Raw genomic sequence first — 18,508 nt, forward strand, 5'->3', positions numbered from 1 at the left:
GGGACGTTTATGACCTATCCACAGGATATGTCAGATAGATGTAGGTTTCGGCGCTGGGACCCGTACCCTTCTCTAGAAAGGGGGCCCATTAAACCTCGTTCTACATTCAATTTTTTTTTTTTTTTTTGCTCACACTGAGTCCTGGACACTTCCTGACTACATGGTCGGGAGTTATGGAAACTGCATAACTCGCTGAGCTGTTTCCGTAACGCCCATAGTAGTAAATGGCAGTTACAGAAGCAACGTAGCATGCAAACTTATCTGTTTCTGTAATTACTATTTAGCTCTATGGGAGTTACGGAAACAGCGTAGCTCAGCGAGTTACACTGTTGGGGTAAGTCCACACGGTGTGGCCAAGTTGCATTTTTAAACCGCAGCAAGTCATTTTTCAACAGAGGTCAATGGTGAAATTTTGGTTATGGACAGACTGCTGCTATTATATTACAATGTTTGTTTGTTTTTTGTGTGTGGTTGAAAATTATCTTCATAATGTCCGACCGCATGCGGTTAATGACCGCGCTGCCAAAGTTGTTGCTGAACTGCTTGCGTTTTTGCTAACAGTTCTGCAATGTAATGAACTATATACAGGCAGCACCTAACAAACTTCAACACGGGTGAAGACTATGTCCATAAAATGTGTATAAAACAACCACAACAGAACTGCAACGTTAGAGATAAAAAATGCATGCAGTTGACCGCATGCGGTTTTCAAACGCAACAAAACCGCGTAAACAACGCGCCGTGTGGCCTTACCCTTCCCGTAACTCCCGACCATATAATCCGTAAGTGTCCAGGAGTTGGTGTGAGCAAAAAAAGCTAGAAGGTTGATTAGGGGGCCTTGAAAGATGTGGGTCCCACCTTTGGGACCTGCACCTATCTGATATTTATGACACATTTTGTGGATATGTCCTAAATGTCTCTGATGGGGAAAACCCCTTTAATGTTGTGCTAGATAACCGAATAGCATGTGAATGATGGACATTCTTCTTTTAAAGGTCTTGAGACTTTCAGCCAGCTTGTCTATGAGGACAGTACTGGGGCGGTAAGTCACATATGTGTTCTGATATTTTTATCTTATTGCCTCAGGTAAACATCTTGGAGGCTGTTAGAAATTCTAATGTCTCCCCTCTTCTAACATTGTTGCCAGTAAAGGTGGAAAAAGTTTCAACACTATATATTGCTTTTATTTTTATATATTGTAATGAGTTGTAACGATACCAGAATTTGGACTTCGATATTGATACTTAAGGTAGTATTATCTGCTAATCTGTGCGGCCGCACAACTTGGTATTGAAACACATGAATATATGGTATTGAACCGTTTGCCCCGCTGCACATTATCCAAATAGCATTGAAAATTCAATACATCGTGCTACCCTAATTGTAATTGGTTTCTGTTTAACCCCTTAATGACCAGCCTATTTTGGACCTTAATGACCAGGCCAGTTTTTCCATCGTCTCATTCCAAGAGCTATAACGTTTTTATTTTTTCGTCGACATAGCTGTATAAGGTCTTGTTTTTTGCGGGACAAGTTGTACTTTTCATTAGCACCATTTTGGGGGACATATTTATTGATTAACTTTTATTTGGGGGGAAATAGAAAAAAACCTGAAATTTCGCCACTCTTTTTCGCGTCTTAAATCTACGCCGTTTACCGTGTGATATAAATAACACAATAACTTTATTCAGCGGGTTGTTACAATTGCAACGATACCAAATTTGTATAGTTTTTGTATGTTTTACTACTTTTACACAGTAAAAACGCTTTTTTTTTCAAAATTATTTGTTTTTGTGTCTCCATATTTGAAGAGCCGTAACGGTTTTTATTTTTTCGCCGATGCGGTTGTATGAGGGCTTTTTTTGCGGGACGACGTGTACTTTTTATTGGTACCATTTTGGAGTAGATGCGACTTTTTGATCACTTTTTATCAAATTTTTTTAAAGTCAGTATTCACAGAAAACAGCAATTTTTCCATAGTTTTTTATTACATTTTTTACGGCGTTCACCGTGCAGGTTAAATAATGTAATATATTTATAGTCGGGGTCGTTACGGACGCGGCGATACCAAATATGTGTAGCTTTTTAACTTTATTTTGTTTTTTTAATAGTAAAGCATTTTGTAAGGGGAAAAGCTGGGGTTTTTCATATTTTTTTCACATTTTTTTTAAATTAACTTTATTAAACTTTTTTTTCACTTTTTTACTAGTCCCATTAGGGGACTATAATATGCGATTCTGCGATCGCATTTATAATACACTGCAATACTTTTGTATTGCAGTGTATTACTGCTTGTCCGTTTAACACGGACAGGCATCTGCTAGGTCATGCCTGCGGCATGATCTAGCAGGCATTCACTCCAGGCAGCCTGGGGGCCTTTATTAGACCCCCGGCTGCCATTAGAGACACAGACACTCGGCGATCGTATCGCCGGGTGTCGGTGGGGGAGAGAGGGAGCTCCCTCCCTCTCTCCAAAACCACTCAGATGCGGTGCTCGCTATTGTGCACCGCATCTGAGGGGTTAAACGTGTGAGATCGATACTAATATCGATCTCACACGGCAGAGCAGGGACGCCCCCAGCCCTCAGCTGCCTCTAGCAGCTGAGAGCAGGGAGATTTGACAGCTCCCTGCTCTGTAAACTTATTCCGATGCCGCGACGTAAAAAGTCTATGGCATCGGAATAAGGCCCGTTAGTGACCGACGTAGAAACACGATGGGCCGGTCACTAACGGGTTAAATACATTCTAGTTATGTGTAATATGATTCACTAGTAAAATATATAAAGTAGATCTTCACAAAGTGGATTCTAATATATAGATATTTTATAATTGCTGTGGATTTCTTCTTTTTACCTAGTTCCTTGTAAACAAAACCCAAATTTCCGATGCGCCAAGGTTTGCACACAGAGGAGTCTTGCTGGACACATCCAGGCATTACCTGCCTTTAAAAACGATTCTTTTGAACTTGGTGAGTTGTTTTTGTTTTGTTTTTTCCAATATGCGTGATTTAATTGTTTGTGTACTTTGAGACCACACAATTGGCTTTTTCATTTTGGATGCTATTGCAAAACTGGTAACTTGTAAATGTAGTCGTGTCATTAGTCACTAATAAGGCTGCACAGTGACCGCCAACGTCATCGCTGTAAAAACAAAAAATTCTGTCCAGAATGAAATCACTTGCTACGTTTTGCAGGTGTGATGTGTTTGTCTCCGTAGCATGCAATGTTATTTAATCTTTTACTTTTCATCAAAAATACATGATCCACAACTTTTGATTGTCACATTGCAGTAGTAGTTACTTTCATCAAGCCGCATCTCTCGACTGTCCCCGATCGGCAGATGTCTGGGGGAAAAAAAAAAAGTTTGGATCTCATAAGCCACTACCAGAGGGGCTTGTTCCCCTTTAAATAAAGGGGTTGTCCATCCATAAGAAATTTGATGGCCTGTCCTCAGGATAGGTAATCAATATCCGATCGGTGGGCGTCTGACTCTTTTGAAGGGGTTGCGTCGTTCGTATGCTACTTGCCCTTCATTCCTTATCTGCTCGTATTGTAAATCGCTGATACACTTGTAGTTGCGGTTCACAATATTACCACCTTCTCCTTATGAAGTGAATGGGAGAAGCACTGACCGTAATGAAGGGGGAAGCAGCGCTTTGAGTGCTGCGCCCCCTACGAAACAGTTGATTGAGTCAGACCCCCTCGCTCAGATATTGATGGCCTATCCTCAGGATAGGCCATCATTTTCTTATGACTGGGCAACCCCTTTAACCATACAGGATGTCAAGTTTCCTTTAAGGAATGTGACAAAGTATTTTACACATCATAGTTTTATATTTTTGGAATTTAACTTTTGTTGCTGTAAGTATTTGGTAACATGCAGCTAATGGAAATCTAACTTCTGTCCCAGGATGCAATGGCTTTCAACAAGATGAATGTTTTTCATTGGCATATTGTAGATGATCAATCCTTTCCCTACCAGAGCATCACATTTCCAGAACTAAGCAACAAGGTGGGTAAACGTAACAGATTGTACACCGTAAAAGTCCCGCACCGATGAAACAAAGTCCCATAGTAGGATGTCATCTGGAATCTCTGATGGTCTGACAGTTTGTTTCGACTTTCCAGGATCATAAGAGGGTGAAGAATGTTCAACACTTTGTCTGCGCCTAGTTTCTGGGAGGGTTTTGACCACAAATGTCCAATAATACAGAAAATCTGATCATCTTTTCACTTAATAATATTTGGGCTACATCTGAATCATACAGCAAAGGCATATGTGTATATAGTACTAAAACGGTGTGTGAATTTTATTAATTTAGGTTGATTCAGGCGTGAACAAACCCTAATGAAAGGGCTATAGCATTTTGTCACATTTTATCAAAGTATTCGCTTTCATTTTTTTTATTTTTCTGGTGCGTTTTACTTTACAATGGTGTCTTATCTGCTGTCATATTTATTAACCCTTTGAAGCATGCACGTCTGTTTGTAAAAGTGGCGTCTAAATCCTGATTGGTCAGGATTTAAACACATTGCAAATATTAAGTCGCAACTCTACTCCACACAGGCCCTGGTATAGAAAGTGATGTTCCCCATTAACAGTGTGAAAGTTAAGCAAGCATGTGAGGGGGCAGATGCAGTCATAAATTTGATGCAACATCTTTCAATAAATTAGCCGAGCTTTAACATTGGCTGAAATGATGGCACTTGTGGTACATGCGGGTCATTGGGTTCATGCTCCGAATTAAAAGGCTTAAAGGGGTTGTCCGAGATAAATTTTTATTTAAAAGTTAAACAGACAATACACACATTAAATATTCCCTAATATACTTACCTGTGCAATCTTGCTTCTGTTCTCCGTTCTGGCAGCTCTTTTCTTCCGATCACCTGTCTTCTGACGTCACGTTTTCTTCCTCCTCCACTGTCGTGTCGTGTCCCGATCACATGGTCTCGCCCCAGCGAGACCTCGGATGGGACACGACACGTCACTGGAGACGTGTCGTTTCTGCGGGTGCCCGCCCAGCCTATGCAGCTTTTTTTCACTGTGAGCGCGCCTATGCGTGTTCACAGTGAAAAAAGTGAAGAGGGACGGCACCTGCGGGAATGTCGGGTCTCCGGCTGTCAGTGACTGCCGGGGACCCGGAGGAGAAGATAGAAGCAGCTTTCGCTGCTTCTGTCTTCTCTGATGTCTTTTTACACAGCGTTTTATATTTCTGCGTTTTTCGAGCATCACGCACCCATTGAAGTCAATAGGTGCGTGAAAATCAGGCGCATCCCATGGAAGCACTTCCGTGGGACGAGCGTGATTCGCGCAACAGCAGTAAAATAATGAATGTAAACAGAAAAGCACCACGTGCTACAAACATCCAGAGTGTCATAATGATGGCGGCTGCGCGAAAACCGCAGCCGCGCATCCGTATGAACATGACACGGAGCTGTCAAGTGCATTTTGCGCACGCAAAACGCCACCGTATTTGTGTGCGCAAAACGCACACGCTCGTTTAAATCCGCCCTTATGCATCAGTGTGCTTTTCGATTGTCATGTGTTATTCACGCACTCACAAAGCCAGCCCATTTTTACCTTCTTTTTTACAACAAATTGCTGTGTAAATCACGCACCAAACACGTGTGTGCTGTTTGTGGTTTTCACGCATGCATTGACTTCAATGTGAGTGTAGGTGCATGATAACGCACCAATAGAGGACATGCAGTATGTTTCACGCAGCGGACTCTCGCTGCGTGAAAAGTCACACGTGTCAACGGCCCCATTGAAATAAATGGGTTGCGTGTGTTGTGCGTTTTTTCAAAGCACAGCACACAGACTTGATTCACGCTAGTGTAAATCGCGCATAAGGCCCCATTCACACCACGTCGAAACCACGCACAGCACACGCGACCCATTTATTTCAATGGGGCCGTTTTCACGCAGCGAGAGTCCGCTGCGTGAAACATACTGCATGTCCTCTATTGGTGCGTTATCATGCACCTACACTCACATTGAAGTCAATGCATGCGTGAAAACCACAAACAGCACACACGTGTTTGGTGCGTGATTTATGCTGCAATTTGTTGTAACAAGCATTAAAATCGAGCATTAAAACTGCCTTGCGGGAAAAAGAAGCGACATGCTCCATCTTTGGGCGTTTACGCCTCTGACCTCCCATTGACTTCAATGGGAGGCAGAGAAAGCGTATTTCGCGTTGTTTTATGCTTGCGGCGCTCAATTGCCGCGGGCGAAAAACGCCACGGAAAACAACGCAAAAAACGCAGCAAAAAAAGCCACAAACAATGCCGCAAAAAACAGACGCAAAAAAAAACCGCCGAAAAGGCTACAATAAATGCCGCGAAAAACATCACAAATAAAGCCGCGAACAAAGAGGCAAAGAACGCCACGAAAAACGACAGGGAAAACGACACGAAAGACGCAATGAAAAACACAGAAAAAAACCGCAAAAAAAGACACGAAAAACGACGCAAAAAAGGCTACGATAAACGCCAATGGAAAAAGCTGCGAAAAACATAGCGGAAAAAGACGCGAGAAACGCCGCAAACAAAGGCAAAGAACGCAGCGAAAATCAACTGGGAAAACGCCACGAAAGACGCAACGAAAAACGCAGCAAAAATAGGCGCAAACAACGACGCAAAAAAAGAAATGATAAACGACGTGAAAAAGGCTACGATAAACGCAATGGAAAACACAGCAAAAAACATCGCAAAAAAAGACGCAAACAAACAATCAAAAAACGCCAAGATAAACGAAGCGAAAAACGCCCCGAACAAAGCGGCAAACAAATACGCAAACAGCGCACAAAAAATGGGTAAAAACGACGCAAAAATCAACGTGCAGGGAGAGGTAAATCTGCCGCAAGACGGAATTTTGAGGCAGATATTCTTCCTGCAAAAAAACTCTGTGTGAACATGGCCTTAGTGGAGAGAGACATGAGATAGAAGAGGGTGGACGAGGGTGAGGGTGGACGAGGGTGACAGTGGACGAGGGTGAGGGAGACACGAAGAGGTTTATAGATCTGAAAAGAGAAAGAAAACATAAATGTGAAAAACATAATGGGGGGAGAACATTTGCTCATCATCCTTCAAGAATGTCAGCAAGGAGACAAGTCCAGTGAAGGAGGTCAGCAGGGAGGAGCAGGGACAGCTCACATGAACTCTTGGAAGGTACGTGCACGCTCATTGCAGCCTGCAATGAGCGTGCACGGGAAAAAAGTTTCATAACAAGGAAAGATCAACAAACCAGAGCTGAACTGCATGTAAACAAACTGCTAAATTCAAAGAAGAAATGTGCTAAGTAGAATTTTTTTTAAAAATAATGCTTTATTTAGGTTGTCTGTATAAGGGGTAATGTATGACAGTTTTTGAAAAAATGTTGGTATCTCGGACAACCCCTTTAAGCATTGTTGGAATGTTCTCCTATTTGCCTAATACAATGTCACTTACCTATAAAGCTGGCAATGCAATACCAGCAAGATGGGTATTATAGTGTGCACTTTTATCTTCAGTTATTGCCCTGCTTCAATGGCATCATAATTCTTCATAAATTTACCCACATTGGGGTTCTTCTAGTTGTATTTACAAACATTTGTGTCTACGGCCGGCTGCTGCGCTGCGCCTGTTACCTCCTCGTACAATCAGGCAGCCATATTGAGGAATATGCACTGTATCATACAAATATTACCGGAAACTTCTCCCAGAAAGTGCTATAAAAATGTTGATGTGAAGTATTAATTTTTTTCTTCTTTTCAGGGAGCTTACCATCCATTCACACACATTTACAGTGTTATTGATGTCCGGTTGGTGATTGAATATGCCCGTTTGAGAGGCATTCGAGTTATACCAGAGTTTGACAGCCCAGGACATACTAATTCATGGGGTAAAGGTAAGGGCTTCTCGCATACAAAGCTTTTTCTTGCCTTCCTTCAAACTATTCACCATTTTTTTTCAAGTTTACATGAAAGCTACCTTTTTGACAAACCTGCTAAATTATTGGTGTGATCTCTAATATTTTCTGCATAAATCAATCGTGCATGTCAATACGTTAATAATTGTAATATCTTAGGAAAATATAATCTTACGGATTCAATAGAAAGTCTATATATAGGCTCGTACACCAACAGCTCAGCTTTCCGAGAAAAGCCGATCAGAAACTAAGAGGCTAAGCGCTCACCCGACATGTCAGAAGTTTTCTGAAAGCTTACTCACTCTTTTAAAATTAAATTTAAAAAAATCTATCTCTATGTAGATCTCTCCGCTATCTCTATGTAGATCTCTCCGCTATCTCTATGTAGATCTCTCCGCTATCTCTATGTAGATCTCTCCGCTATCTCTATGTAGATCTCTCCGCTATCTCTATGTAGATCTCTCCTCTATCTCTATGTAGATCTCTCCGCTCTCTCTATGTAGATCTCTCCGCTCTCTCTATGTAGATCTCTCCGCTCTCTCTATGTAGATCTCTCCGCTCTCTCTATGTAGATCTCTCCGCTATCTCTATGTAGATCTCTCCGCTCTCTCTATGTAGATCTCTCCGCTCTCTCTATGTAGATCTCTCCGCTCTCTCTATGTAGATCTCTCCGCTCTCTCTATGTAGATCTCTCCGCTCTCTCTGTGTAGATCTCTCCGCTCTCTCTGTGTAGATCTCTCCGCTCTCTCTGTGTAGATCTCTCCGCTCTCTCTGTGTAGATCTCTCCGCTCTCTCTGTGTAGATCTCTCCGCTCTCTCTGTGTAGATCTCTCCGCTCTCTCTGTGTAGATCTCTCCGCTCTCTCTGTGTAGATCTCTCCGCTCTCTCTGTGTAGATCTCTCCGCTCTCTCTGTGTAGATCTCTCCGCTCTCTCTGTGTAGATCTCTCCGCTCTCTCTATGTAGATCTCTCCGCTCTCTCTATGTAGATCTCTCCGCTCTCTCTATGTAGATCTCTCCGCTCTCTCTATGTAGATCTCTCCGCTCTCTCTATGTAGATCTCTCCGCTCTCTCTATGTAGATCTCTCCGCTCTCTCTATGTAGATCTCTCCGCTCTCTCTATGTAGATCTCTCCGCTCTCTCTATGTAGATCTCTCCGCTCTCTCTATGTAGATCTCTCCGCTCTCTCTATGTAGATCTCTCCGCTCTCTCTATGTAGATCTCTCCGCTCTCTCTATGTAGATCTCCGATGCAGAGAACTGTTTTGCTTATGCAGGTGCGGTTTAATAGAAGTCACTAAGAACATTCCTCTTGAGTATGTGCATGTAGAGATTTCATTATTTGGACTCTGCTTTTCAGGACAGAAAGATCTTTTGACACCATGTTACCAGAATGGGCAACCCAGTGGGACGTTTGGGCCTATCAATCCCATTATAAATGAGACGTACAACTTTATATACAAATTGTTTAATGAAGTCAGTCAAGTGTTTCCTGACCAGTATGTCCATCTAGGAGGCGATGAGGTTGATTTCTCTTGTTGGTACGTTAATTTCTTTTAATCGTTTTTCTTGTGATTTACATACTTTTTGTATAGTTTTCTTATAAGGTATTTACAGTCTGAGTGTAACTCTTTCATCTGCATTGTCAAAGTACAGGGGTGCTTCCCTATCTACATTAACCATATAAAAATGTCAATATACAACTTCTTTCTATGTCTATTTTTTTTGCAGGTTTTATTCCAGTATGCTTTACATTAGTCTCTCTAGTGTCTACATTAGTCTCTACCTTCTAAAATGCTGCATGTTGTACGGTGGTGATGGCAGGAAGGTTTTATTCTGTAGAGCGGATCTAACAGACCTGACATTAAAGGGGTATTCCCAAAATCCTAAATTATCACTCCACAGCATATGTGATCATTTTCTGATCGCTGGGGATCCCAAACACCAAGATCACCCCAGTGAGGAAGACCTAGAATGGAGCGGCGGTCGAGCGTGCAATGCTCGGCTGTTTCTGTTGTTCTCATACGCGTGAATGGAGCGGCGGGCGCATGGTCGACTTCCGCTCCACTTTTCGGGTGGTGCAGTGAGGTGGATCCCCGTTCTTCCTATCGATTGGGGCCTCCAGTGATCAGAAACGTATTACCTATCCTGTGAATGGGTGATATATGATTTTGGGAAAACCACATTAATCTGACTCTAGGTTTTGTGATCAGTGTGTTCACATTCCTCATCTAGTAACTGCTGTCATGTGCGGGCCCCCTCCTACCTGCAGAACTGCCTGGAGCCTCTTTAAAGGGGTTTTGTGAAAGTGAGGGTATGTGCACACACCCTAATTACGTCCGTAATTGACGGACGTATTTCGGCCGCAAGTCCCGGACCGAACACAGTGCAGGGAGCCGGGCTCCTAGCATCATAGTTATGTACGACGCTAGGAGTCCCTGCCTCTCCGTGGAACTACTGTCCGGTACTGAAAACATGATTACAGTACGGGACAGTTGTCCTGCATAGAGGCAGGGACTCCTGGCATCGTACATAACTATGATGCTAGGAGCCCGGCTCCCTGCACTGTGTTCGGTGGTCCGGTACTTGCGGCCGAAATACGTCTGTCAATTACGGACGTAATTAGTGTGTGTGCACATACCCTAAGGCTTATGAATTGTATAATGACACTTTTGCATCTTCTATTTCAGTGTGACCCATAGCGATCAGATCCCATTCTTCTTACCTGCCAAAAATAAACAGTGGAAACCTTTTGCTAAGGGCAAAGTTGATGGCTTTTGACAGAACGGTGTTTATGCAGGTTTTAGTTCCTCACCGTTTTCAAGATCTCTTCATGCTGGCAGTGAATGGGAAACTTCTTGTTAATAGCCAAAGGCTAAAAATCTCTCCTGATCATGTGTAACTGACAGGCAGGGCTGTATTAAAGCCTTAATGTGACCAGCCTTGCACCCCCTGTAAGCAGGAAGTGGTCCGGATTCTGCCTATTTAAGTAAACAATGACCACAAGCAGAGATCTTGAAAACGTAGAAAGTGAGACATATATTAGATAGTGGCATAACTATTCATTATATAATATAATTTTAAAAAATCTTTGTAAAACTGTTCTGTAGATATCAAGATGTGGCTAATAAACTTTTTTTTTTTTTTTTTTTTTTTTTAATCAGAAAATTCTAAAATAAACACCAGTTGCAGCTCCTTATATCCAGGCTTATTATTTCTCAGTCCTGTGGTAGTTCTAGTATGTGTATGTGTGTGTGTGTGATATATATATATATATATAATCTCGTGTATAAAAAAAAAATTTTTTTTATTTTTTTAGGCAATCCAATCCTGACATTAAGGAGTTCATGAGTGAACACGGTTATGGTACAGATTATCGGAAACTAGAATCTTACTACGTTCAAAAGTAAGTTACTTGCTATTACTAGTTATATTGTGCAAGAAAGTAAATTGTTGAGGTCATTAGGATGTTACTACCTCTGCTGACTGGGGTCGCTTATGATGCATCAGAGAATTGAGATAGTGGCTGCAATTGGTAATGCCCAAATGAGAAAAGCAGACCGTTACGTTTGAGGATTAACACTATTATGTAATGCAGATGTGTATTAGGCAAGGGACCGAATAAACTTACTGCCACTTGGACCGCTCCATAGACAAGTGGATTTCAATGGTCCGGCAAGAACGTCTGTTAATGGAGAAAGATTGAGTTGGGGTCCAGTCGCAAATGTCTAGGTGCATCGACTGCCTGTCTCCTGGGATTTGTCCAGCATTGGTGTATAACAATAAGTCTATTAAAGACATTATATAAAATTCCTGCGTCTGACTAGTTAAATTTGGAAACAGGGGAGTTGGAACCAGCGCTGAGAGTGCAAATTCTGTTAAAACGGAAATCTATTTCCAAGTTTTATTTGGTCTTGGTTAAAATCGAAGCACAGAAGCTACGAACAGAAGTTAGTGACGGGTAGGTATAGTCCAAAGTACAGAGAGAAAGAGAGGATAGGCGGTAGCCTACGCGTTTCAGACCCTCGCTAGGTCCTTAGTCATGGCTTATGATGTAGTCCACTCGCTGACGGTCCTGTTAATACAATCGCATTTGTTTTCAGGATAGCGGATGACTTGTGTCTTCTGATCACCCCCCTCTTCCTCCATTGCACACCATGGCAAATATGGTAACACCTTATATTAGATGTCTGCAGAATGTAGTGCAAGAAAATGAAAGGAGCAGGCACCTTACATGAGCCCGCTTGCTCCATATCACGGCAGGTAATGGACATAGAAGTACTGGGTCGGGGTCACGTGCACTGGAGGCCCGTTGTGCAGAACATTATTTAAGAAGAAAAAATAAAGTTCATAACCGTGTCTTAGGAACAAGTGATCATACACCTCTGTGTAATATGCGTGTAGCTCCAGCACTCCGTCATATGAACGGTCTACTAGTGGGTTGTTTAGTACAGGAAGGATGTAACCCGAAGAGTGTAGATTGTGTATCTTCTTGATGATGACCACTCTTATTAACATGAGGGTGTGATATCGCTTGCAGCAGAGCAGCCTGGTTGAATAAAGTGACACGAATGTAGTTTCCTTTGCAGTTTTAAGCTTGTCATACACATGAGAGAAAAAAAGCATCCCAAATCGAGTAGTTGAGTTGGATATCCTATTTTTTTAATAGTGGTTGATCATTAAGTTTATAGGGATCTCGTAACTGACCAGGTATTTGAACTCCTAGATATTTAATAGTGAGGGGGGCCAGGAAAAAGTCGCTTTTTAGGTCCTGTGCTACAGCAGGTGAAAGGGATATGTTGAGTATTTCAGACTTACTATAATTGATTTTGAAGTTAGACCATCCCATACTCAAATATTTTGGAGCCTTGCTTGTTGTGGGTTAGTAACCATTAGGAGTATGTCATCTGCAAAAGCAGCCACTAAATGTGTATGCTCCCCTATCTGCAGACCTTTAATAAGAGAATCAGACCTAATTTTTTTGTAAGAGGGTCTCAAGTCAAAACAAAAAAAGTGGGAGACAACGGGCAACCCTGTGTAGTACCAGTCGCGTTGGAGGAGGAGTGGGACAAAACACCATTAGCCCGTATCCGAGCCTGTGGCTCCGTGTATAGCGCGAATATTGCTGTTATAAATGGAGGTGGAAAAAGAAACTTGTCTAAAGCTTGTTTCAGAAAATCACAAGCCACTCTGTCAAGCTTTTTCAGCATCCGTTCCCATTAGTATCAAGATTGGTTAGCATAGTGAATAGAGTTTAGCAATCTCACGGCGTTATGTCTTCCCTCCCTCCCCCTCACTAACCCCATCTGGTCTGAGTTGATGAGCTTAGGTAAAAAGTCACCAATTCGTATCGCCAAAAGTTTGGCCCAAATCTTCAGATCTATATTTAGTAAGGAAATCGGCCTGTAACTAGCACAGAGAGAAGCATCCTTCCCCCTCCTTTGGTATTATGGATATGTATGCTTCCAAGGATTGTCTCGAGAAAGGAGTGCCCCGTAAGGGTATACTCACAAAGGCCGAAAATATTTTCGGCCGGTAAACGCCTGAAAAAAGGGACGAAAAATCGGAAGCAGAACGCCTCGAAGCATCTGCCCATTGATTGCAATGGGAAAAACGGCGTTCTGTTCCAACGGGCCGTTTTGAAAAACGGCCACGATAAAGAAGTGCAAGTCACTTCTTGGGATGTTTTTGGAGCCGTTTTTCATTGACTATTGAAAACCGCTCCCAAAACGTCCGTGAAAAATGCTGCGAAAATCATGAGTGGCTTAAATGTCTGAAAATCAGGAGCGTTTTTCCCTTGAAAACAGCTCCGTATTTTCATACGTTTTTGAGATTGCGTGTGAACTTACCCTAAGAGTGCATTACACATATGAGTTAGGTGTGATAGTAAGTCTTGAAATTTTCTGTAATAGGTAAGAGAAGCCGTCGGGGCAGGGCTTTTGCCCGGTCGGAAGGAAGAGATTACACTTTTATCTTCTTCCCCAGTGATAGGTCGCAACAGCACTTCCGCCTCTTCTGAGGAAAGAACCGGTAAATCAAGTGACTCCAAAAAGTTTAGTATGCCAGTGTCTCTTTGATCAGATTGAGACCTAGCCTCATCCTCTTTGATATTATAAAGGGAGGAATAGAATGACACGAACTCTCTGGCTATATCTGACGTGGAGGTGCACAGAACACCACCAGCCCTCTTAATTCGGGAAATGAAGGATTTTTCCTTTCGTTTTTTTAATTAGAGCAGACATGAGTTTTCTGCCCTTATCTCCATGCGCATAGACCTTCTGTTTATAATGGAGTACGTTTTTGGTTTCATATATCTTAGATTTCATTTCCTCTATATTTGATACCGATCCCCCTCCTGTCCTTTTTGATTAGATAAAGGCAGTTTCCGAAATGTATGTTATTTTTTTTTCTCCTTTACTAAAAAGAACACCATTTTCAAACCCCCTGTCACCATGAGTATTCTTATATCTGGTCCATCTTTGTAAAAATCCCGCAAATATCAAATTTAAACTGACTCGAAAAACCATAGGAGCATGTAGACCATGAGTTGCCTCATGTAAAATTAAAACATAATGAATTTTATTAAGAAATAATTTATAAAGGCAAAGTAAAACATAAAGAATAAAAAAAGATATCAACAATGTTCTACAACGCTGCTCTGCACTGCCCTATTATTCCAAATTTCGTGATCAGAATATCACTTGTGTAAAACTAGGAATAGACCCATCATATAGCCTTGTCAGTCACCGAAAGAAGGCATCCTCCTAAGTACAGAGTGGTGTTTTGTAAATCAACATAAGTATCATTCATACAGAGCAACAGCTGATTTATATTGCGCACATGCAAATGAAAACAAATTCTGCAATAGGTTAATTTGTCCTGTATTCTTTGTATAAATTCCTATGTGACAAAGTGCGCAGAGAGTACGCAGAGTTACCAGCGTGTATGACCACCCCCTGTCACCATGAGCATAAAATTAGAATTGGCGGTGTTGATATCATTTTAACAGAGCGTACGTTCAGGTGATCTTATGCGTTTTGAGAAGCGGCATAATTGGAGAGCCAGAGATCTCTTCCCCAAAGTTTCCACAGCAAAAATTTGTGCTAACAGAGGTTTTAGCTCTGCATTCCTTTTTTTTCGTGTTTTTTTTTTTTTTTTTTAAGCCTGCATCCTAGAGCTAGGAGTTCACCCCGTATAAAGGCTTTATGGGTTTCCCAAATCAGAGGGGGAAGAGATTCAGGGCACTTGTATAGTAGGAAGAATTCCGATAGGTTTGAATTGAGAAGACTCATTTCTCGGTCATAGTCAAGCAGGGTTTTATGGAGTCTCCATGACCATGACTTGGGGGGGGTAAGTTGGATAAAGTAAAATATACGTGTACTGGAGCATGGTCTGAGGGGGTTCTCCTGTCTATTTCTGCATCGATTATCAAAGGGAGGTGTTTGGAAATGAGAAAGTGGTCTAATCTATGATCGGAGTTGTACACCTTGGAGAAAAAGAAGTAGTCTGTGACTGGGATGTAAGTCTCCAAACATCACAAAGTCCCAACGAGTCACGGTTTTCTTCAAAGGGAGGACTGTGTCATGGGAAATATTGAAATCCCCGCCAATTAGAACCAACCCCCTCTGCAAAAATGTGGAAATTTTCTAGTCTCGATTTAACCAGGAGACCTGTTTGTTTTGATGCGTAAATATTTGCAATGGAAATTTTCATACCAGCTAAATACCCTTTTTAATATATAGAAATCTCCTGTCTAGATCGAGCAGTGACATAGTGTGTGTGAGTAGGGTAGGTTATTGCGTCTGGCAATGCTTACACCTTTTGGAGGAGGCGTGTGTACTATGGTATCAATGGGAGTAATGGTGGTGGGATTGAGAAGGAATGTGTGAAGGCCTAAAGTGAGTCTCTTGGAGCAATAAAATATCAGATTGAGATTTCTTTAGAAGCTAAATAATTCTCTTACGTGGCTCATTAAATCTCCTCATGGTGTAAGAGGTTATCCGAATGGAAGTTTGAGCCATGGTGGAATAGTGAGATGGAGATTAGGAAGCATGACAGGGAGGGAGACTACCAGAGGATCTTCCAATCTGAAAGTGATGCCAATCGTTGTATCCGTAAAGATAAACTCTGACACCTTACTATGTATCATGTGAGAACAGGTTATTACCCCATGAAAACAAAAATATTAGTATAACCGCAGGTAGGGGAGACATTGTTGCCCCTCTGTCAGGTAGATGTATAGGTGAGGCGGAAGTACAACAGTGAAAAACAAGAAGTTAACAAACCCTCAGAGGTGGATGTATACTTTTGAAAATACACAGAAATTAGACAGCAGTCCTGTCTAAAAAAAATTTGAGACATAGTAGATCAGGTTGGAGGCCTAGGTACAGACTAAAGTAAACCATCGATAGACCGTAGTCAGGTGCAGTCCATGTCGATCCTTTCGGGAGCTAGTTTCCCAGACTTTTTACGACCTTTGAAGCTCTTAATGGAACCGACCGTTTCCCATGGGGTAGGCGGAGCGATGGAAGGTGGAGACAAAAGGTCTTGAACTTGGGCCCAATAGGTAATGGATAAATCAGTCAGGTCCATGGTGGATAACCTCTTCTAGATCTGTATATTTGCGGACAATGGGCCTTTTGCCGTTGGTATATGGGAGGGGGGAAACTTTTCAAGCTGGGTGTTGACCATTTTGACAATTTTGTATCCAACTTTAGTTTTTTCAATGGGAAGAGGGTCATGTGACACGTCAAACTTATCGAGAATTTCACAAGAAAAACAATGGTGTGCTTGGTTTTAACGTTACTTTATTCTTTCATGTGTTATTTATGTCATTATGGGAGTCAGGTCCGAGCATTCCTAGATGAACAGTTTCCTGGAAAGTGGATTGGTCATCATGGGCCAGTTGACTGGCCCCCTAGGTCTCCCGATCTGACCCCCTTAGACTTATCTTTGGGGTCATCTGAAGGCAATTGTCTATGCTGTGAAGATACGAGATGTGCAGCAACTGAAACTACGGCTACTGGAAGCCTGTGCTAGTATTTCTTCTGCGGTGTTGCTATCAGTGTGTGAAGAGTGGGAGAAGAGGGTTGCATTGACAATCCAACACAATGGGCAGCACTTTGAACACATTTTATAAGTGGTCAGAAACTTGTAAATAAATAATGAAAGAATAAAGTAACGGTAAAATCAAACACACCATTGTTTTTCTTGTGAAATTCTCAATAAGTTTGACGTGTCACATGACCCTCTTCCCATTGAAAAAAACTAAAGTTGGATACAAAATGGCCGACTTCAAAATGGCCGCCATGGTCAACACCCAGCTTGAAAAGTTCCCCCCCTCCCATATACTAATGTGCCGCAAACAGGAAGTTAAAATCACCAACCATTCCCATTTTATTTAGGTGTATCCATATAAATGGCCCACCCTGTATAACTCGCAACACCACCCTCTTACATCCGTGCACCTGTGTGATCTCACCACCCATGAAGCTGTTCGCAAGTGCCTTTTCTTTGGTAAGTTTGGGAGTCCGAAGAAATGACTGTCGACTGACTGAGCATTCGCTCGACTGCTACACGTGTGTATGGACTGTTTTGATAGATTTAATGTGAGAATCCAATATAAATAGTAAGTTGCTGTAGATATGTTGGCGATCTTTACAAAGAGAATCCTATTTAAGATTTCAAAGATGTAAAGCCAGCCATGGAAGTACAGCATAATCCCTTATACACAAAGTGCTTGGTTATTTTACACGTAGATTTATTGTTCTGTGATTGTCCATGCAAATCTTACATTGTCCTGCATAGTTGCCAGCAGATTATCACTTAACCCCACTGGAGTAGTCGTAATAACCTGCAGATTAAAAACTTTATGCGTATCCAAGAACGTCCGCTGCTGATTTACATCTGCCAAAAAAACGTTCTTTATTGCCATAGACTCAAATGCTCATTCTTGGTTGTAGTTCTGAGTATGTAGGGTCTATACTCAATTATACCTTGCCTAACCGCCATTGGTCATTTTACTTTTTCCAGAATATTGGACATTGTGTCGAAATTCCAGAAGGGCTACATGGTCTGGCAAGAGGTATTTGATAATCATGACAAGGTATGTTCTTCTAATAAGAGTGTTGTATGTGTCACATTGTAATGAGACTGTGTAGTTGTCTTTTCTTATGGTGTTACCACCCCATGCGCTTATCACATGTTATCTGTGTATGTATTAGTACTTCTTCTTAGGGCATGTTTACACAGGGCGCATAGGCTGCATAAAAGTACGCAATTTATCCATCCTAGACCCTGCAGGGAATTGCGTCTGAAACTACACTTAATTGTGGGGCATGTTTTCAGTCGGAATCTCCGCTGTCTCTTTTCTCCGTGCAGCCCGGCCTTCTGTGAGGCTGCAGTCCATGTTACCGATGTAGCCTGTGACACCTCTCTAACTCCCGGGGGGTAGGTTTTGGCTTTCTTCATTTTAAACCAGAAAGTGTTTTTTTTTGTTTTTTTTGTGGCAGAATCGCAGCTTTTCCCCTCGCAAAAATGGCAACATTTACGATTTTGTTGCAAGATTTTCCCATTGTATTCAATAGCGAGATAAAACCTACA

General features: G+C 41.9%; 1 protein-coding gene across 2 annotated transcripts in view; it reads left to right on the top strand.

The window, feature by feature from the left end:
* Positions 1-18,508, top strand: part of HEXB (hexosaminidase subunit beta) — a 42,545-nt gene that overhangs the window by 14,373 nt on the left and 9,664 nt on the right. For both annotated transcript variants that reach the window (XM_075838247.1, XM_075838256.1), the window contains exons 4-10: positions 996-1,042; positions 2,857-2,967; positions 3,909-4,010; positions 7,757-7,889; positions 9,267-9,447; positions 11,226-11,312; positions 17,939-18,011. In XM_075838247.1, coding sequence (XP_075694362.1) covers positions 996-1,042; positions 2,857-2,967; positions 3,909-4,010; positions 7,757-7,889; positions 9,267-9,447; positions 11,226-11,312; positions 17,939-18,011 — 734 coding nt within the window. The remainder of the gene's footprint in view (positions 1-995; positions 1,043-2,856; positions 2,968-3,908; positions 4,011-7,756; positions 7,890-9,266; positions 9,448-11,225; positions 11,313-17,938; positions 18,012-18,508) is intronic.

Source organism: Rhinoderma darwinii, chromosome 1, assembly GCF_050947455.1.
Source record: "Rhinoderma darwinii isolate aRhiDar2 chromosome 1, aRhiDar2.hap1, whole genome shotgun sequence".
In the NCBI taxonomy this organism is placed as follows: Eukaryota; Metazoa; Chordata; class Amphibia; order Anura; family Rhinodermatidae; genus Rhinoderma; species Rhinoderma darwinii.